This window comes from Vigna unguiculata, chromosome 4 (genome assembly GCF_004118075.2).
Source record: "Vigna unguiculata cultivar IT97K-499-35 chromosome 4, ASM411807v1, whole genome shotgun sequence".
NCBI classification, from domain to species: Eukaryota; Viridiplantae; Streptophyta; class Magnoliopsida; order Fabales; family Fabaceae; genus Vigna; species Vigna unguiculata.
The window spans coordinates 42,441,173-42,464,670 of NC_040282.1; the positions used below are offsets into that span (position 1 = coordinate 42,441,173).

At 25.6% G+C, this 23,498-nt stretch overlaps 1 protein-coding gene across 1 annotated transcript; it reads right to left on the bottom strand.

Moving 5' to 3' along the window:
• Window positions 1-7,833: 7,833 nt before the first annotated feature.
• LOC114181006 (putative glutamine amidotransferase GAT1_2.1) lies at window positions 7,834-9,564 on the bottom strand. The gene is made up of 3 exons (XM_028067316.1): window positions 9,411-9,564; window positions 8,569-9,320; window positions 7,834-8,490 (listed from the first exon to the last, which is right to left on the bottom strand). The coding sequence occupies exons 1-3, from the start codon at window positions 9,496-9,498 to the stop codon at window positions 8,032-8,034; spliced, it is 1,299 nt and encodes a 432-aa protein (XP_027923117.1). The 5' UTR covers window positions 9,499-9,564; the 3' UTR covers window positions 7,834-8,031.
• Between the last annotated feature and the right edge of the window lie 13,934 nt (window positions 9,565-23,498).

Sequence of the window (23,498 nt, forward strand, 5' to 3'; positions counted from 1 at the left end):
TATCTGTGTTACGATTTCATGATTTACGAATATATGAATTACTTGCAATTCTACTTATAATCTTGATTTTAATCACCTTGAATATAACTATTGATTACTGGTTAAGAATAATTAATACTAATGAAAATTTATAAAAGTTCATAATTAATTGTAATATTAAATGAAATATGACATGATCACAATGCATGCAATTTTATTTTATTTTAAAAAAAATCCATAAGTATTATACAATTGTTATAATATTTATTTAGTGTTTATCGATAAAATTTACAAAATGTTAAATAATAAAATAACTATATTTTAATGTTATTAAAAATTAAAATATAATTAAACATAAAAAAAGTTTAAATTAACAAAAAAAATCAACAAAAAATAATATTAAATATCTAAAAAAATTACAGAAAAAAAAAATAAAATAAAAGTATCAATTTAAGATTTAATTAAGTTTCAAAATTTTTATTTTTATTGCTTAAAAATTTTTAAAAATATTTTTTTCTTTATAAAATCAATGATATAAATTTACATTATTTTAATTAATAAAATTAGTTATTTCAACTTTCAATTGATAAAATCGAAATACGTTATTATTTCTTAACCAATAACAAAAGGGTACGGGTTAGTATTCTCTATAACTATTTAATATATTTACAATTTCAGTCCTCATTGCATCACATATTGTAACGTTTCATTAATTGTAATGGCGTTGATTAAAGTATGTAACAAATTTCGAAGGAAAACGTAAGTAACAATTAACGCAAAAGACAATTCCTAAATGCAACGTCTAGTAATTAATATGATTATTTAAAACGCAATTAGCTATAGTTAATGCAACGTTAATAATTTCAAATGCCATTAATAGTAATTCATCTTTATCAGAGTTAACACCAACAAAAGAAAAAAAACCTAAAACACTAACTTTTAAAATATAACGGGTGCCCTATTGACACTAATTAAAAATAATTACTGAATATTAAATTTTATAAAATTGTATAGTTAATTATGAATTTAATTTTAATAATCATTAATGCAATTTTATTTTTGTTAGTGAACATAAATATCCATAAATATTATATATATGTCATTTATAATTTTTTTATGTATAACAAACAAAAGTTAAAAAATAATTAAATAACGAGTTAACTATGTCTTTAGTTCATCAAGTTTAAGTGAAATTTGAAATTAGTCCAAAATTTTTGACTAATTTAGTCATTCATCTCTAGAAATACGTGAATTTTAATCTTTTTAATTTAATTAATTCTTGTTAAGTTTAGCTGACGTTTCAAACACATTTATGATAATATTTAAGTTAACATTAGAGAAAATGTGTCAAATGGGGTAGATAATTTAAATACTATCATGAGATGGTTTGAAACGTAGGATAAACTTAACAAAATTTAGGTAAAAGGACTAAATTCACGCATTTATAGAGATGAATGACTGAATGAGTCGAAAACTTCGAAGAAGAGAGACTATTTTCAAATTTCACTGACACTTGAGAGAACAAACACATATTTAACCCTCAAATAAAAATAATAAATTAATTTTAACATAATTGTGTCATTAAAATAACTAAATAATAAAATTTAATGTCATTAAATTTAATTTTCCTCCAATATTAATATTGTTCGGTGAAATTTAATGATTAACTTTTTAATTCATCCTCAATTTAACTTTTTATTTTATTCTTAACTACGTAATAAAATCATAACATTTTGTATTTAATAAACAAACGTTGTAAAAGTGTTTTCACAAACATACCATTGTCACGGCCAATCGTAAAATAAATTAAAAAGAAAACGTAAAAATGTTGAATAATGATAACATATGATAGCGAGAAATTTTACTATTATTAAATATAAAATTAATTTTTAAAATAAAATTATTTAATACTTTTTATATTATTTAATATGATAATGCATTAGTCATTTTCATTATAAAGATGACTGTATAGAGTTTTAAATTTAATTTGAATCTCATTGTATTATATTCCTTTAAACAAAAATATTGTTATAATATTCATATTCTTAATATAATTTTATTTAACTAACTTATGACTACATTAAAATTATTTTAATTTTTTTATGCATAAAACAAATTATACATTATAGTTGTATAATATTTATGAACATTTTTGTCTTCCAAATAAAATAAAATTGCATTAATAATTATTGAGGTCAAAATTCATTAAATGTCACACTTAATTATGAATTTTATACTTATTAATTATAAAATTAATACTCGAGCACTTATCACTTGACCAAAAGCTATCGTTATTAGTCAAGGAGCAACTCTTTCTACTTAAGCGTGTATGAGCCCAAGCGTCATGATTCGATTGTGACTCGGCCCACCCAGCCTCCACCACAAAACAATTGGTGTCACCCGCAACAATCTCCCCCTCAACAAATCTTTATACTTAGCAAAAATTAAAAGAGAGTGCAAAGAAAGCACAAGAGACAACAAGATTTATATTGGTTCGATTCAAATGAATCTACATCCAGTCTCTAGTTTTTCTCACTAAAAATTTCACTATAAAACCCCTATGCAATTCCTAAACTCTAAAACCACACGTCTAGAAACACCCCTTCAAGAAATATGAAAATTGTAATGTTCCAAGCAATTGCACACAATTACCATAATCACAGTGATAACATACAAAATTTCAGATTCAAGAAATTACAGAAACTAGTGAAAAAACAGTAGCAATGATGGAACAATAACACCTGATTCAGTACACAACTTTGGTGTCAATATTACACCCTCTTCATTGGATCTTGTTTATCATTCTTGATGAACACTTAAGCACTTGCTGTAGAATCTGCTCCAAGAAAATATTCAACACTCTTTCCTCTTTCTTTTGGTTGAAATACGTATTTACAATAGGTGCAGTGATCTTATTATATGAATCAGCTGTTGTCTAGAAGTACCTAGTTGACTAAGTTATTTGGCTAATCAACTAGATTATGACAGAACTCAAGTTCATGTTCCAGAACCAATCTAGTTGACTAGCGAGACAACTTAACCAGTATATAGTTGACTAGACTAACGACTAGTGTGGTTTTATAGTGAACTTCTAGTGAGAAAAACTAGATACTAGATGTAGATTCATTTGAATCGAACCAATATAAATCTTGTTGTCTCTTGTGCTTTTTTTCACTCTCTTTTAATTTTTGCTAAGTATAAATGTTGAACAATATGCATTCTTAAATTCTTTTTGTCAATTTGATAAAGATTTAACAAAAACTGTTTTTCAAGTATAAAAACAAATCAAAAGTTTGAGAAAGCAATTCACCCCTCTCTATTGGTTGTGAAAGATTGGTGCATCAAAACTAAAAAATCCCTTGTCAATAATTATTCAAACTTAACTTAGCTTTGTTTACCAATAAATGAGGAGGAAGAGAACAAAGTAGGTTAGACTTTTTTTTACTCTATGAGTGCAAAGTAACAAATGTTTTACCAATAGATAAAAAATATTTCACATTTAAAATGCCATTAATCTAATGGGAGTTTATTTTTCAAAATCTCTTTGTTCTAAAGAAAGACATTTCAAAAACTCGTTTACATTTTTAAAAATTTAATTAATTTTTAAGTCTATCGTAAATTTGAACAATTTTATTTGAATTCCTATCAAATGTTATTGGTACTCAATATTTTTATATTTGTCAACTGAGTTCATGTAGTTTAATTTTTATTTTATTTTTTGTTTATTTGGTGACGTTATTTTATGATGTGATCTTAATTATTTGTCTTTTCGTGTTAAGAAATGTAAGATTTTGTGATTAATATAAAATGAAAAATGATTTTTATTACTTAATACCATTTTATATTAACTACAAAACATCACATTTCATATTATACAGATACAAACAAACAAACAAGATGAGGGGACAAGATAACAATCAAATCATACTTACGGAACCATTTAAACTCTAGAGACTCAATTGAACAAATAAGAATTTTGAGTACCTAAAAGACCAGAAGTATTTAATAAGAACTTAATTAAAAATACCAAATTTTATGAAAAATTTAAAACTTGATTAATTTTATTTTTTAATTAAATTAATATAAATTTCACTTTACATGTCAGTTGTATAAATTTCAGTTAGAGGTTCAATTATTAATAAATGGTTAGTTATTAATATGGGTATTTATATGTCTGCCTCACTTGATGGAAAAGAGATTAATCTTCTTTGAAGTTACCCTATCAAAGAGACAATTTATGGATTCAATTTCCAAAATTATGATAATACTTTGTTTGTTGGTAGTTGTTGGTGTGAAATTGAAAGGTAGCGTGAGTGCAGTTCCCCTTTTTCCGACAAAAGTTACAGTTCAAATAACCAACAAATTAAGTACGAAGCAGAAGCAATTGGATCTTCGCTGCAAAGACAAGCATCATGATCTAGGTTTGATTAAACTAAATATTAATCAAACATATAGTTTTCGATTTTTTCCTGAATATTTTATTCCTACAACCTTGTACTTTTGTCATTTCGTATGGTCAAATGGTGATCATCATTTTAACATTTATGTAGAAGAAAGGGATTTTTATTGTTCTCATTATCGATGTTCTTGGGAAATAATTGAGAATGGACCATGTAAGATTAAACCTGAATCTCGTCAATGCTTTATGTGGAATTAAAGCTTCAGCAAAACAAAATAATATTTTCTCTTCATAATTTTTTGTTATCCATACAAAATCTATTCATGGTTAGATTTATTGAAAAATGATAGAAAATAAATTTTAAACTAGTTTAATTATCATACTAAACTGCACTTTACTCTAGCCATTATCATCCAAATTTTGGGATAAACTATAACAAATCCACACACATATATTTCAAATTGTAGCATTTAGAAATTAGAAATACAATAAAAGTTATATTTAAATACAATAAATATACCTATTGAAATTCTTCCCCAGATAAAAGTATGCAACAAACGCAACAAAATAAAAATCCCAAAGGAAATTTGTAACTGGTTTTAATTATTTAAAATACAATTACAGTTAGTTTTAACGAAATGTCTAACATTTATTTGTAATTAATATCCTTGTTTATTATACATTATTTATGATTTTAATGCTGGAGGTTATCTTAATAAAACTGTTATTGAATTAAGTAAAATATAAAGGTAGTCAAACTCAAAATTTATATAATAAGATATTACTATTTATATAGTATTTACGAGTCACATTTAATGCATAATCGTAATACAATAGTATTGTGATATCTTGAACAGAATTGTAAAATTATATAAATTGTTGTCTTTTTTTTTTTAAATTTTCTGTTGTATTACCTATTCATATCTTTTAATGAATAATTAAAATTTTACTACTGACACAACCACCTTTCACCTGATTAAATTAAATTAAATATTAATACAATTAAAATTCATTTCTAAACATTACTTAAATATTAATTAAATTGAGTAATATAATTATTAAAAAATATTTAATATATTCAATGAGCACGAGAGAAATAAGAATCGGTCAACCAATTAAGTTTATGATATGTTTCAACATGAATTTTACATCATACTTATGTACCAAAAAATCTAAATAAATTAAAGTGTGTTGATAAGAAAACTAAGGGATTTAATTAAATATTAATTAAATTGAGTAATATAGTTGTTAAAAAATATTTAATATATTCAACAAGCATAAGAGAAACAAGAATCGATCAACCAAATAAGTTTATGATACGTTTAAACATGAAATTTTACATCTTACTTATGTTATATCCAAAAATCTAAATAAATTAAAGTGTATTGATAAGAAAACTAAGAGATTTAATTAAACATTAATGAAATTGAGTAATATAATTATTAAAAAACATTCGGTATATTCATTGAACATTAGAGAAACAAGAACTGGTCACCCAAATAAGTTTATCTTATTTTTCAACATGAATTTTCGCATCCTAATTATGGTGATATTCCAAAATCTAAACAAATTAAAGTGTACCGATCAGAAAACAAAGGAATTTAATTAAGTATTAATTAAATTTAGTAATAAAAATATTAAAATTCATTTAATATATTTATTGAGCGTGAGAAAAGCTAGAATTGGTCTCCCAATTAAGTTTGTGTTACGTTTTCATTATGAACTTTTACATGTTGACATCCAAAAGTTTAAATAAATTGAAGTGTATTCATAAGAAAAGTAAGGATTTAATAAAATATTAATTAAATTGAGTAATACAATTATTAAAAAGTATTTAATAATTAATTGAGCATGATAGAAACAAGAATTTGTCGTCCAAATAAGTTTATGTTACAATTCAACGTGAACTTTTACATCATAGTTATTTTGCTACCCCAAAATCTAAATAAATTAAAGTGTATTGATCAGAAAACTAAGGGATTTAATTAAATTGAGTAATATCATTATTGAAAACCATTTAGTATATTCATTAAGCACGAGATAGATGAATTGGTCACCCAAATAAGTTTATGTTATGTTTCATTATGAAATTTTACATCTTAATTATTTTATTACTGCAGAATCTAAATAAATTAAAGTGTACTTATCAGAAAACTAAGTGATTTAATTAAATTGAGTAATATAATTATTAGAAAACATTTAATACATTCACCGAACATGAGAGAAATAAGAATTGGTCACCCAATTAAGTTTATGTTAAGTTTCAACAACAACTTTAACACATGGTACCCAAAATCTAAATAAATTAAAATAAATTGATAAAAAACTAAGAGATCTAATTAAATATTAATTAAATTGAATAATATAATTATTAAAAATCATTTAATATATTCATTGGACATGAGAGAAACAAGAATTGGTTAATTAAATAAATTTATTTTACGTTTCATCATCAACTTTTACATCTTAATTATCTTGACACCTCATATCTAAATAAATTAAACTGTGTATTGATCAAGAAACCGAGGGATTTAAACAAGTAAACGTAAAAATATTAAAAGGTAATAAATAACTCTTGAATACAAAAACTGCCATATACATGTGCTGTATGAATATATATATATATATATATATATATATATATATATATATATATATATATATATTAAATATAAAAGCAAGTGAATGTAAATCTAAAGTGTAAAGATGAGTTTTTTTGAGGAATGTCAACAAAATTCATACATGCGGGTATCTGCGGATAAAACTCGCAAGGATAGGAAATGAATATTGTAAATAGATATCCATAAGTAACGGGTACGGATATTTTTAATACCCACATGTTAAAAAAAAACTGTACCTGTATATACTCGTACTCGCTATACTATAATTTAAATTAAAAAAATTAAAAAATAATTAAAATATTAACATATTGATTTTGAATGAGTTATTTTTTTTATTAAATAGTTTTAAAAACATCATTTCTTTATAAATTGTCATTCAACACTATTTAAATGGGTTATTTGGACTTTGTTTAAAATTTATGAATGTTATGTATTTTAGTTTATTTGAATATACAATTAAAATATATTGTTAAATATTTATTTTTATTTTTTCTTTGTAAATACTCGAGGGTACTCGTAAATATGTGTGGATATTAAAATATTATATGAATATCCGCATAACGAATACCTAATAAATATGAATACATGTACGAAACAAATATTTATCCGACGATAAGATACGGATGAATTTTTGTCCCTAACCTCCTTGGCCAGTTGAAATCCCTGATTATTCTTAAGATTGAATAACTTCAAATGCAGTGTTAGTGCATGAATATGTAGGATTGCAAATCCGTTTTTAGTGGGTGGCAGTTGTGGTTTTATAGTTGATTTCCGTTTGTTGGGCGGAAGACAGTGAGACATTTATGAAACTTGTGTAGTTGTTAACTTCAACCATAACAAAGACTGTCTTATAATTACAACACTGGAAACTAAAAATAAAAGGTAATAAGAATCCATTAAAATCACTCTCACGGAGAGGAAACCAAGCCAAAAGTTGAAATATGTACGAGATTCATGCGACGAGTCACACGCTAAAAGACATAAAAAAGAACAACAACCAATGTTGCATGGCACGAGGAAACAAAGTTGGTGTCAACAACTGAAGTCATTCATAACGTCATGCACCTTTCTCTCCAAAACCTGAGAGCAAATCTGTCCCATGGTGCTGTAGAAAGTCAAAAGCTCAGAAAGTTGCTCCACCGTCATCTTCCCCATTACGTTTTTCGCCATTTTTTCTCTTCCTTCGTTCAGTTTCAGTCTCTCCACATACGAACCTGCATTCCTCACTGTTGCTCCCATCTGCTTCAACCGATTCTCTTGCTGCACGCTCAACACTGTGTTCGACTCCAAAAACTCTGCTCCAGCTTCAAGTTCAGAATCTCTAGAGGACCAATTCCCACGCCCAGTTGTGTATAGGTTTTTCGCAAGTGAAAAGCTACGCACTATGATTTTCCTCTTGTTCTCCATTTCCCTGTTGAGTTTCACAGGCTTTGGCACTGATGTTAAATTGTTCAGCTTCTTCTGATAAGCAATCACAGCCTTCACAAATTCCTGCATCATTAGCTAAATCTGTAAACAATGTATACCATATATAGCATCAGATTGAAAAAAAATTTGATCTTTTTTAACCTTATAAGCAAAGGGGCAACCGGGGTAATCAAATTCATCAGAATCAGGCTTTCTCATACGCTCAGGGTGAAATTGCAATCCCATGATAAATTTCCCATCTTCGGGGTTATAAGCATCAGGGTCATAAAACCCTTCGATCAAACCATCCGCAGAAAAAGCCATTGGAACGAAACGTTGTGCTAACCTCTTCACCCCTTGATGGTGGTAACTGTTAACCAAAATCTCCCTCTCTTCTTCTTCTTCTCCTTCTCCACCTTCCTCATGAAACCAGTTCCACAAAGGGGTGCTTTTTACGAGCTTCACGCCATGTCTATGGCCATCGTAATCATCGTAGTTCATGTGCATCACTCTATCACTCTCCGCACACCCTTTTGAAAGCTCTTTCCCAATGTCCTGGTAGAGGGTACCCCCACACGCGACATTGAGAACCTGGGAGCCCCTGCAGATACCCAGATAGGGAATGTTCCTCTCGAGGCAGAATCTGGCGAGGCTCAACTCGATGGAGTCTTTTTCTTTGTCGATGGAGGTATCGCTGGAATGAAGCCTTCTGATTTCTTCCAACTCTTCTGGGGAGAGAGCAGAGCCATTATCGTCGTCTTGCTGGTACCAACATGGCTCGATGTCTTCTCCCTCGCAGAGAAGAACGCCATGGATCGGCTCGAAGCTGGTTAGCAAGGATTGGACCCCGGAAACGCGAGGCACGATCACAGGTACTGCGCCATAGCTCACTATCAGATCAAGATGGTATTCCCCTGAAAATGATGATAACGATGATGATGATGATGATGATGAAAAAGATGATTCAAATAATGATCAAGTTAGTTAGTTGGTTGATTAGTTACCGACGAAATCCACGAACTTGTTCTTGCGAAGCGTTCGTCGAGAAACGATGAGAACACGAGGGAGTATGCCAGAGAGATCGGAAGACATTATGAGCGATGTGGGGCTAATACTATTTCGAAAAAAGCTCAAATCTTAATGCATTGCTCTGTGGGACTCTCGCGATGCTTCTATTTATAGGGTGAAATAGATAGATTAAAAAATATTATGGGATTCTTGATTATAACGAATTTTATTATATGAGCCATGTTGATAATTAATATAGATTTGTTTTTTTTTTCTTTTTATTTCAATAAAAACACGTGAAAGTGTTAAGTAAATGACTCGTGCTTCTCCTATTAAGGCATCTTATCTTGGATTGCACTTTAATTAAGGTAATCAATTTTCTATATAATGAAAAGTTATTGTTATTTATAAATAAATCTCAATTGTTAATTGAAATTAAGATGTAAAGATAAGATTTTATTTTATCTTATAGAATTAGAGATATTAAATAACTGATTAAGATTTAAAAAATATCTATATTTAAAAGATATATATTCTTAAAACAAAAAAGAAAATTATCTCTTCTAGTGAGACAAAGCAGAATTTCTTTGATGAACAATAGAAGATATACATATTTGTTTTTGATAAACTAGAGAAAATAAATATTTAAACAAGTGAGACTATCATACAATATTTTCTTATGAATATATAATTTTTTTTAAGCAACTAGTAAAATTATATTATGGGATATGAAAATCGTTTTAAAAGATTGAGATGATGAGTATCATTCGTTGTATGGTATAAAAAATAATTTTTTTTATCATGTGCTCCTTTATCTTCAATAATATAGTTCAAATATTCTACATTTTAATGTATTCATTCTTCAAGACTTTGTTGAGTCATGGATGACACAACACATCGTGATCAAAAGATTGTTGAGGAAAAAAATGTTATTATTTAGAAAAGCAATATGAACTTATGAAAAAAAATATGCATCTAATTTATTATCACGCGTAGAAAATAGTAATGAGATGTTATTATTACTGTGGGAAATCATCTTTATTTTTTTAAATATAAATACACATTATTAGTTTCCTTTTTAACAATTCTCTTAATAATTAAACCAATTGTTCAAAAGTTGAATTTGGATTTTTTTTTGGGAATTTTTGTGCTGTTCTTCTACTGCATCTTCTGCATCTTCGTAATACAATGATTACCATCAATTTTAACGTTTTAAAATACATTAAAAAGTCAAAAGCTTACGCAGTGGATTACTTAGAGTCAATGGAGTAATCAATATAACTATCAATTTTAGACTTTACTTCCACTAAGTATATATATTCTTTCTCTGGGAAATATCTATTTATATATATAACGAACAATCTACACTTTACTTTCATTCTTAACTAAGTCAACATTTATTTTTTCAAGTTATGTTTTCAATTAAGTGCTTAATTAACCATGTCTGCAATCTGCAATCTGTCTCAGCAAGCACCAATCCCTCACTAGCTATAATAATATAAAACCCACTTACGACTTCATCACCCTAAACAAGTCCTATAATTAGTATTTATGATTTTTCTTTTTATGAATTTATTGTTAATGATCATTGTCTATGTTGAAGATGAGTATAGCTAGTGTTATATTATATGTGTTTTTTTTTTACATGTCTTATTTGTATAATTTTCAATTTTAACAATGAAGGGATTTATTGTTATCCATTTTAAGAAGACATAATAATACTACTAGAAATTCTCATATTTTCTAAGAATTTTAATTAGTAGGTAATTCCTTCGTAGGTAATTATTTTCTACAAAATTATAAAATTTGCACGTATTTTTTACAGACTTTTTTAAAACAAAATAGGTAGAAAATATGAGTTTTTTTTTTAAGAATCACGCATCTTTGATTTTTTTTTTATCGACAATTGTTAGTACCTAAATCAACTTTATTTCTCCAAATTATTAAGAGGAGGGATAGAACCCACAACCTTCCTCTCTTTTCCCTCTCTTCTAACTAATAGAATACCTTATCTCTCTTTATTAGAACTGGGTTTTAAGCCTAACTCAACCCCACAAAACCGGCTTGTAAGGTGAAGTTTGCACCCTACTTATATATTGTGAATTAGCCTTATCTCTAGTTGATGTGAGACTTTCAACACACCCCCTCACGCCGAGGTATATACATATTGTGCGTGTGACTAGAAATGAATGGGTGGTCCGTTAGCGGCCCGATATCGGATAAAACATAATGTCCAAAAAAACTAGTTAGGATAGGATCTAACTTGACTGTGATACCATATTAGAAGTGAAGTTTAAGCCTTAGAATACCTTATCACTATTTTTTATATCATCAACGTGAGAAGGTATTTTAAAAAGTCAGATATTAGGCTTACAAGTTGTAAAAAACTTTGAACTTTCTCGATTTCATGAAGAAATTAATATACATTGGTAAGTAGTAGGTATAGGGGAGAAGGGGACATTCTAGGGAAGAGGCACAAATAATGAACTGAATTTCCTTCTTCAACGTGTTTTCTCAACCCCAACACAGGTGTTTCACATGTAGCTTCTTCAACATGAGACAATAATTGTATGAACAAAATCACGAATTCTTTTACTTTTTAATATAATGTCTATGTTTGTACCGTTAAACAATGTCAACCATACACCGCAAATGCACCATGGCCACTAATTAACGCATTATCATCTTTCGACTCTTCCCATGTCACTGTCTATATATTTATGCACACCAAATTATGGCTAAAACTGGTGAAGGTTAATTCCAAAAAGAGAACTCCATTATTTCAAACTTGAGTGGAACATAATCATACGCAAAACACTAATAATAATAATTTATTTGATGGAGTAATTTTGTGTATACAAGTTGAAAATGTTTCCCAGAGAACATAAAGGTTGTTGAGTGTGACCTGTGTTTGAACATTTGTGTCCAAGACTGTTACTGTTTGTTCCAATGGTGGAAGAGAAGTGATGAAACAAAAGTTGTGTTTTTGGGATGAGAATTTCATATAAAATTGTATTCTGAATCAATTTTGGGATCACATTAATGCATGGGAAGCATTTCCCAGAAAAGAAGGTAGTATCCATCTGGGGTGGGTTATATTTATATTTACAAGTTTAAAAATTGTGACTTTTGTAAGATTTTTCTATTTAATAATGATATTTTGACTCTCACAATTTGACTCTCATTTTGTATTTCTGAGATGGTTTAATATTGAATATTAATTCTTTTAAAGGAAAAGATAACGATATATTAATCGATACTTCATATTAAATCACGTCAAGAAATACAAAATCACGTCAAGAAATACAAAATGAGAGTCAAAATACAATTTTCCTTTTTTATTAGAATATTTTGAAGTGACAACAAATTTAAGACTTCAATTTTTAAATATAAAATCTCGAATCATTGAAGATGCCTAAATAAGGATATAGATTTTTGGATGTGATTTGAGTTCAAGTATAATAGTTTGAGTTTGGACTTAAGTGAGGATTTGATTGGTGGAAATAATTAATTAGTATTCTCCCTTTAGTGTTTAGGGTTTATTTTATCCTTTTTTCTTTCCTTAATTTATCATTCTCTCCTCCTGAATTCTTTTCTATTTCTGGTAAATTTTTTTTCTAGAAAAAAAAAATATAACCTTGATTCAGAGTTGAGATTCTAATTAATAATTGATTTGATTCTCATTAATAATTTCAATAGAAAATTCTCCTTTCTCAACTCCTTACATTTGTTTAAGTTCACTAAGTCATATACAAAAACTTGGATAAGAAAAACTAAATTATCTTCTGTATTTTAAATTGATGATGGGTAGAGATTTCTTTAATCCTTTTAAAATCTTGTTTAAAGTGTCCTTTTTTTTTATTGAATGGGTTTCTTTAAGTTTTTTAGAAAAACACTCCTATTGATAAAAATAATTATTTAATATGTTTGGATAATCTCATTTAGAAAAGTAGAAATATAAAATATACTTTTTCTACAAAATTACTCAAAATGGATTTTGTTAAATAGCTCAGAACATCGTATTTAACAGATGAAATGATACTTTTTACTTTTTTATTATTGCAGGCTTTGAAACTTGACTCAAAATTAAGGGTGAAATTTTGGTTTAAATTTTAAATAGATACGAATAAATAAAGGGTGAGAAAGAATTTTTTTTAATTTGAATAATTGAGACAAGTCAACTCATTGAATTGAATATATATTATAATGGAGACAGAAAACTAGACATCGTAATAATTGAAAGAAAATAAACTTGTGATCTGAAAAGATAAATATCGAAGAAATGAAGTAATTTCATTTTTCTCTGAAAAAGGAATCAGAAAAAGTGGTAGAGAGATAACGTATTTTAATTGCAGTGAACCGTGAATCCAAGACAGTAGAAGCAGGGGAACATAAATTGTGTTTTTTGTTTTGCTGGTTATAAGATTTGTGGTTGGAAAGACTCCATCCGTTACTAATTTTCGGTAAATTTTAAAATTAATTTATTTTAAAGTTTTGAATTAATTTAATTTTTTATATTTTAAAATATATAAATTTAATTCTTTTAATTTAATTTTGTTAGATTTATTTAATATTTTGTACGTATTTTAATATTATATTTGAGTTGTTTATAATGTTCGACATATTTTTATTTTAATGTTAAGTCAAATAATATTATGAAATATACTTAAAATGTTAAATAAATTTAACAAAATTTGATTAAAAATATTAAATTTATGTATTTTGAAAGATAAATGACTAAATTGGTTCAAACTTTTTAAATAAACTAATTTTAAAATTGACTGAAAGTTAAGAGAGAAAAATATATTTAATCTGATAATAATTAAGGTTAGAGATTGATGAAGAGAGAAGGGTGTGAAGAAGGTGTGGGTGGTATGTGGGGAAGGTCGAAGGTGGCTGTGGGGTGTGTGCATGGGAATTCAATACTGAAAATAATGCAGAAACTGCAAGTGTTGTTGGAGATGATGGAGTTGTATTTGGGGAAGGTTTCAACTTTCACAACACAACACACCACAATGCATGCATGTTCGACACGTAATCAACCCACCATTAAATAAATTTTTAGAATATGTTGTCAATTAATCACTCAAACTATACAATAAATAAGTAGTATTAAAGGTTGTGAGTGCCTGTTTAGCAATTTTTGGTGATTTGTGCAGATTTTGTGTGAACTGTGAGACTAAGATCATTATGTTATAGTATATATATATATAGTTATTTTGCTACAAACACCTTATAATTTTATTCCTTTACTGTATTTGTGAAGAATTAACAACAAATATTTTTTCTTATTAATTTTTCTGGGAAAATAGAAATTTTTTTGTACTATAGAAAAACATTTAATACTTCATTAAATAAATAAATAAATTCAATGATCCATAATTAAATTTGAATATTGCATTAAAGAGATGCATAACTACCATAAATGCATATTAATATCAAGATAATAAATTCAATGTAATTTATCATTGAACAATATTGTTATTGTATAGGATATAAAATTTGTGTTTTAACAAGATAATTTAGATATAATCTTCACATTAAAATGACATGTTTGGATAAAGTTATCTGAACAAAATTAAAATTTAATAAATTTTGGAAGCTATTTCAAATGAATAAAATAGAATAATTTTAAATAATCTAAAAATATAAGTAATTTCAAATTCTACTCATTATCACTTTATTCTCACTTCATTCAGTTGAATCGACATATGTTGAAGGATTAGCCAAGTCGGTTCGAACTGGAGGCTCAATCGAAGGTTAAGAAAGGTCAGCAAGGACCAAAAGGTTAAGAAAGGTCCATAAGGGCCAATGGTTAAGATGAGTTTGTCATGTCGAAGATTGGGATAAATCTACCCTGGCCATGGTTAAGACGAGTCAGTTCGGGCCGAAAGTCGAGATGAATCAGTTTGAGCAAAATGTCAAGATGAGTTACTCTAGATCGAATGTCAAGTTGAGTCAACCCAATATGAGGGTTGACACGAGTTGGCCAAGGTGAAGGCCGACACAAGTTGGCTCAAGCTTAAGGTCGAGATGAGTAAGCTTGGACTAAAGGTCAGTAGGTCATCCTTAGTTAAAGGTCAGGACGAGTTCGATGAGTCAAAAGTCAAAATGAGTCAACCTAGACCGAATGTCGTAACAAGTCATCTCGAGCCTAGGGGCAATATGAGTTAGCCCAGGTCAAAGGTCAATACGAGTCATCCTAAGCCTAAGATTCTTATTCATTATTGGCAGCCAGTACCTAATACTGACCTTGGTGAGGTAAGGTCAGGTACGGATACTATAGGATTCTTGTTACTTTGTGGTAACCAGTACCCAGTACCTTACCTTGGTGAGATAGGGTCCAGTACGAGTACTATAGGATTCTTGTTCCTTTGTGGTAGCCAGTACCCAATACCTAGCTTTGGTGAGATAGGGTCGGGTATGGGTATTATGAGATTCTTGTTGCTTTGTGGTAACCAGTATCCAGTACTTGACCTTGGTGAGATGGGGCCGGGTACGGATAGGACACCAACGTCAACCTATTTTACCATCCTTTAATTTTACAAAATTTATGTATTAAAAATTTGTAAATTTTTTTAAGAATAGTATAATTGTGTAATATTTAGAAGGAAAAACAAAGAAAATAGAAATTTGAACCTTAATTTTATTAAATATGAATAAAAGTATATTCAAAGGACTTTATATATCCACCAACTCGTACAGTTAAAGTTTATTGTGGGAAGATAGTGAGAAAAAATGGTATCAATCTCCAAAATTGCAATATTACTTTCTTTGCTTTTAACAACATTTTTTTCTTTGATATTGAAAGGGATTGAGGATGGAGTTGTATCTTTAGAAGTAGAAAAAGGGATTAGTTTTTCTCATTCTAGAGTACACATTGCTGTGATCAATTCCATGGTTTTGAAGAACTTAACCGTTCATTGCAAAGACAAGTACCATGATCTTGGAACTCACATATTGAATTATCAAGATACATACAACTTTAGTTTTAGACCTAGTTTCTTTGGAAGGTTACTTTGTACTTTTGTCGCTTTGTATGGGAAGGAGAAATTCATTATTTTGACATTTATAAACAAAATAGAGATGAATGTGTTCAATGTGTATGGAACATATTCAAGAATGGACCATGTAAGATGTATCCAAGATATAATAAATGTTATGCGTGAAAATAATAACTTGACGTGATTCTATTATTTTTATTCCTTTTTCTACTTTTGTCTATCTTATTTTCTTTATTTTTATAAAACCAACTCATAAAAGATATTTATGCTCTAAAAGTTTTTTCTTTCTTTTGTTTTTTTAATTATATTTTTTTTTATAAATAATTGAAAACATTTTCTCATAACTTTTATAGAAATAATTTTAATATTCTAATGTATTATAACTAGAAAAGAAAAGTAATAGAAATGAGTGGGGATCCATTTACTCTTAGAGTAAGTAAAATAAATTACCCCTAATCTTAGGTGTTTATTTTAATTTATCGGTTTAATATCACTTTCGGTCCTATATTTGTAATAATTATTCAATGTTTTTTCTGAATTCTTTTTACTTAATTTGATCTTGTTCTTTCAAAATAAACTTAAAAAACAAACTTAATGTAGTTCATTTCTTTAAATTAATGTTAAATTGTTTTGAGAATGATGATTTGACATAATGATATGAACACCCAACATATTATTTAACATAGTACTTGAGTATGGTGGGTTATTACATTATATATATTGTATAAACTTATATATTAGATATTATATTATATGTAAACTTTATAAACATACATGTGTGTTTGTGTGAAATCTTAGACTTTTGGTGAGTTGTGTATATTTTATAAGACTCGGAGAGTAGGAAACGATTTTAGTTCTATAAGACCAAATGACAAATATTTTATGTGAAATTTGAACTTATATAGTAATTAAATTATTTTATAAATTCTTAAACATACTCTGAATTATATATAAAAATGAACAGTCTTCTAAAATTTCTCATTCAAACACACCACACCAATCACTAAAATCTTAAAAAAACTATTAAAACTTTAAATAATCACTAAACAAAGAACAGTTTATAAAACAATTTAAATTACTTTTTTGACATTGTTGTTATCCATCATCATCCCACGCTTTCTCGTCAGAATTATCATAACAACCACCATATCACCACACTATTATTGTAGTTTTTTCCACCACATGACAATGTATTAACATTAATACTAATTATTACCATTGTTAATAATAATAATAATAATAATAATGAGAAGGTTGATCAGATAAACTGGTTGAGGAATAATTAATGTGAATTTATTTTATTATTTTTACATTAGTTAAAGAATAATTAAAATTATATAACATATTTTATAAAGACAAAACTATCATTTAAAATTTTTAATTAATAATTTTTTTATTTATAATTAATAATTTCAGATATTGAAATATTATTTTTTTTTAATAAGGGAATTTTGTTAAGTTTCAAGTTAGAGAAAAGAAATTAATGAAGTCTCAAATTGATACTTAAATTTCTTTTATTTTTATAAACTTTTAAGATATTTAACACTATTTTTTGTTGGTTTTATAGTAATTTAAACTTTTTTATGTTTAATTATATTATAATATTTTAATTTTTAGAAACATTAAAATATAGTTATTTTATTATTTAATAGTTTTTTAACTTGTATAGGTGAACACTACATAAAATATTAAAAGTAGTTGTACAATATTTAAGGATATTTTTGTCGTTTAAATAAAATAAAATTACATGGTTATTAGTTCTGATTTTATTTATTATCATAATTAATTATGAATTTTTTATTTTTATAAACTTTTAAGATATTTAACACTATTTTTTGTTGGTTTTATAGTAATTTAAACTTTTTTATGTTTAATTATATTATAATATTTTAATTTTTAGAAATATTAAAATATAGTTATTTTATTATTTAATAGTTTTTTAACTTGTATGGGTGAACACTATATAAAATATTAAAAGTAGTTGTACAATATTTAAAGATATTTTTGTCGTTTAAATAAAATAAAATTGCATGGTTATTAGTTCTGATTTTATTTATCATCATAATTAATTATGAATTTTTATAAGATTCAATACATATTAATTATCTTTAACTAATGTCATACACCGATTAACAAGATACTGATTAATATCTTTAAATAAATCTTTAAATAGTCTGTGTGAATTTAAATTTAACATGAAAGTCTAAATAAATACAAATGCAAGTAGAACTGATAAGGTTGAAAATCATAAATGTTCATCAATAAATATCAATAATGATATATAATCACCTATTAATGCTCATTAATGAAACTTTATGAAATGAGACTTGGTTATAATTTCATTAAGACTTAAATATTTATTGTAATAATGTTAAACGAAAATTAATTTTAAACTAGGATTTGATTTAATTTCACTTACTTTAATTTTTTTTATATTTCACTTTATATTGCATTATTTTTAAAACTTTTTTATATTTAATATTTAATATAAAAGTTTTATAAGGTTAACATCTTAATTAATATTTTATTTAGTAGTTAATAATATCATATCTTTCTAATATTTTTTTAATTTGAGAAAGAAAAAAGAGAACACTCAAACATTTATATCATTTGTTTCAACAAATAATGCTGTTATATGTAATAATTGATATAATCAAGTTCCACTATATCTAAAATATACAAGTAAAGTTTTAAATCTAAAATATACAAGTAAAGTTTTATATTGGTATGTATGAAAATACTTTTTAAACTGTATGTAAAGTTAGATCTTTAAATTTTCTAAATATATGTTTAGCTTAAATATTTAATCTCAGTATTTATAAATATTTATACAAATTAAGTTAATGCTTTTTTATATAAATATTTATTTCATATTTGATTGATGTAATAAATAATATTATTTTATATCATATCTCATAAAAATATTAACGAGCATGAATTTTATAATATCATGAAATAAAAATTGAGAAAGTGTTAAAAGGAAGAACTCTTAACTCTACAAGAAAATTAATCATTGACAAAAGAATATGTTTAGAAATCAATTTTTTGATTGGAAATTAATCTAGAGATTAATTTTTTTTAGCCAAAAATTTGGTAATTAATGTTAGTGACCAATTTAAAGATCAATCCATAATAGAAAATATTTTAGTTAATAATTTAGAGACCAATTATAATTTTTTAAAACTATTTTAGTTACCAATAACTTTTAGTTTATAAATTGATATCTAAATTAGTCATTAGATTGATTAATTATTTTTTGTCACTAAAATTGATAATTACTTAAATATTTTCTTAAAGGAGATATTTTAATGTTATTATTTTAGTATAAAAATACATTTAATACTTCACTAAATAAATAACAAATATTTAATTAATTTTAATTAGATTGGAATATTGCATTAAATAGACAACTTACCATAAATGCATATTTAAATCAAGGTAATAAATTCAATACAATTTGTCAATGAATAATGATGTTATTGTATGAAGTATAAAATCATAAAATCATACTTCTGTTTGATAAAATAATTTAGAAGAGTACATAATTTATTTGAAATATTTAAAATTCTTTGCACTAAAATAATTTGAATAAAATTATCTAAAAGAAGTTAAAATTTAATACTACTCATTTTCAAATGAATAAAATAAAAGAACTTTAAATAACCTAAAAAATATTAGTAATAATCAATCAAAAATCGACTAAAAAATAATCAATATTAATATTTATTTTTAATTTTGAACAATTTAATATTTAAATAATTGTTTAAATAATTCAAATACTTTATCCAATCAATAACATTAAAATTCACAATATTTTTATCAGATTATACATTTGAGAAATAAAAAATAAAATAAAATAAGATTAATTCAAATTCAATATATTTAAATATCTTAAAAATTATAAAATTCACTATCCATATACAAAGATATACTAATAAAACATTAGTTTTACATCTTAAAAGCATTCATTTATCAATAAATTTGTTAACATGTGAGTTTTGTGAAGAGCTTCATTGGTTCGTTAAAAGTAGGTTTAATTAGTTGGACGATATTCACTTTCATTTAGATGTGTCAGTTTAGTATCCGCTTTTAAAGAGATGTCAATTGAGTATTAACTTTTGAAAATATGCCTCAATTAGGTTATTTTCAACAAAAAATTATTAACGCCGTTAACAGTATTAATATTTAAAAGGACTTATAAAATTAAGTATTAATATTTATATTAAAATTTAGTGATAAAAGTCATGAATTAACTTAAAGACTTTAGTAATTTTTTTCTAAATAGGACATGATTAAGACATTTTTTCAAAAGTTGGGACTAGATTGACACATTTTTTTAAAGCGGGTACAAACCTGACACATCCAAACAAAAATTGAATACCATCCAACTAATTAAACCTTAAAAGTAAGATGAACGCATTAGCTGGTTATAGATAATTGAAGTAAAAACAGTGCCACGTCCTTTTATATATATATATATATATATATATATATATATATATATATATATATATATATATATATATATATATATATATATATATATATATATATATATATATATATATATATATATATATTAGAAACAAAGTAGTTATATAAATATTTATTAAAATACCATATTATTTTATATTACTATCATTTAAATAATATAATGAAAAAAGAGTTGATATTCCTAATTGTTATTTCATTTTTCTTTTAAATTTTAAAATAAAATGAGAATTTGATTCATCTTTTCTTACCTCATCAATCACTTGTGTGTTTGGTTGATAAATTAAAATTTCGAACCTAACTACTACCGTCAACCGTTTTTTGATATTTTAATTTTATAAAATTTGTGAATTAAAAAAATTGTAATAATATTTTTAGAATATTATAATTATGTAATATCTAAAAAATAAATAAAAACTCAAACCAGAATCTCATTATATATCAACAAAAGCATACTTAGAGGACTTTATATATCCATCAACTCATACACTTAAAGGTTATTGTAGGAAGTTATCGAGAAAGGATGGTATCAGTCTCCAAAATTATGTTGTTACTTTCTTTGCTTTTCACAACACTTTTTTCTTTACAATTGGAAGGGAGTAAGGGTGGAGTTGTATCATCGGAAGTAGAAGAAGGGTTTTATACTCCTTCTAAAGTATCTATTGCAATGAGCAATTACATAATGTTGAGGAACTTGACCATTGATTGCATAGTCAGGAACCATGATCTTGGAGCTCGCATACTGGATTATGGGGAAACATTTGAGTTTAGTTTTAGTTCTAATTTCTTTTGCGAGGTTCCTTTGTACTTTTGTCGTTTTATATGGAGAGGAGCAAGTCATTATTTTGACATTTATAATCAAAATAGAGATAAGTGTGTTGAATGCATGTGGAACATATTTGAGACTGGACCATGTAAAGTTTATCCAAAGTATAGCAAATGTTATGCGTGGAAATCATAAAAAGTACCTCTCTAAGAAGAGGTAGATTATGAACATGTATTTTTTAATCTCCTTTCAAAAATTATGAAAATTAAATAATAATATAATAAAATAATTGAGAATATTCGAAAAATAGCTTGATATGATTCTATTATTTTTATTTTTTTTGTCTATTTTATTTTCTTTAATTTTATGTGACCAACTCATCAAAGATAATTATGCTCTATAAGTTTTTTTTTATATATATTTTTAATTGTATTTTTTTCTATAAATAATTGAAAACATTTTCTATTAACTTTAATAAAAGTAATTTTAATATTCTAATGTATTATAACTAGAAAAAAAATAATGAAAATGAGTGGGGATCCATTTACTCTAAGAGTAAGTAAAATAAATTGCTCCTAATATTAGATGTTTAATTTAATTTATAGTCTTAATACCACTTTTGGTCTCTATATTTTAAAAAAAAAAATATTCAATGTTTTTCCTCGACTTTGTTTTACTTAATTTTGATTTTTTTTTAAAAGAACTCAATATAGTTCATTCATTTAAATTAATACTAACTTGTTAGAGAGTGATGATTTGAGAGAGGGACAATACATTATTTAACATAATACTTGAATTGTAGAAGAACAAATGTCATTTTTACCTTTTATGTCATGTTTTAAAAATAACTAAAAGAGAGAAAATAATTTATATATATATATATATATATATATAATAATGTAATATATATATATATATATATATATATATATATATATATTATAAAATAATATATATTGAGAGCATGTTACATTCGAAACCCGACACATGTCAATTTTTTTAAATAAAAAAAATAAGATTGACACTTGTCATGCTATTAATGTTTCTTTTAAAGGATCTAATTAAAGCATTTTTTGTCAGAAGTTGAGATGTAATTGATATGTTTTTAAAGCAAATATCAAACTGACACATTCAGAAAAAAGTGAGTATCATCCAACTAATTAAACCAAAACTTTAAATAATCACTAAAGAAAGAACAATTTATAAAACAATTTAAATTACATATTTTTAACTCAATCAAATAATATATTACTTTTTTAAAATTGATGTTTATCCATCATCATCCCACACTTCCTTTTCAGAATTATCATAACAATCATCATATCACCACACACTATTGTATTTTTACCCACCACGTGATAATGTATTAACATTAATAATGTTAGTTATGATGAAAATTATCATCCTAATTATTACCAAGTTTGAAAATCATCAATGTTCATCAATAAATATCAATAATGACCTAGAATCACTTCATTAATGCTCATTAATGAAACTTTATTAGATGAGACTTGGTGATAGCTTCATTAAGACTTAATTTTTTTTACTAATGTGTAAACGAAAATTATTTCTTAACTAAGATATGATTTAATTTCGCTCACTTTAATTTTTATTTTTATATTTCATTTTATATCGCATTATTTTTAAAACTTTTTTAAAATTTTTAATTTACTATAAAATTTTGATAAGATTAACTTCTTAATTAATATTTTATTTAGTTGTTAACAATATCACATCTTTCTAATGTTTTTTTTTTTAATTTGTGAAAAAAAAAGAGGACACTCAAACATTTATACCATTTCTTTCAACAACTAATGCTGTTA

Excerpts from the sequence above, each read along its gene's own strand:
- LOC114181006 (XM_028067316.1), bottom strand. The coding sequence starts at position 9,498 with ATGTCTTCCGATCTCTCTGGCATACTCCCTCGTGTTCTCATCGTTTCT. Across the intron at positions 9,321-9,410 it reads CAAGTTCGTGGATTTCGTCG|GGGAATACCATCTTGATCTG; the intron begins GTAACTAATCAA and ends CATCATTTTCAG. Across the intron at positions 8,491-8,568 it reads GTTGCCCCTTTGCTTATAAG|GAATTTGTGAAGGCTGTGAT; the intron begins GTTAAAAAAGAT and ends CTAATGATGCAG.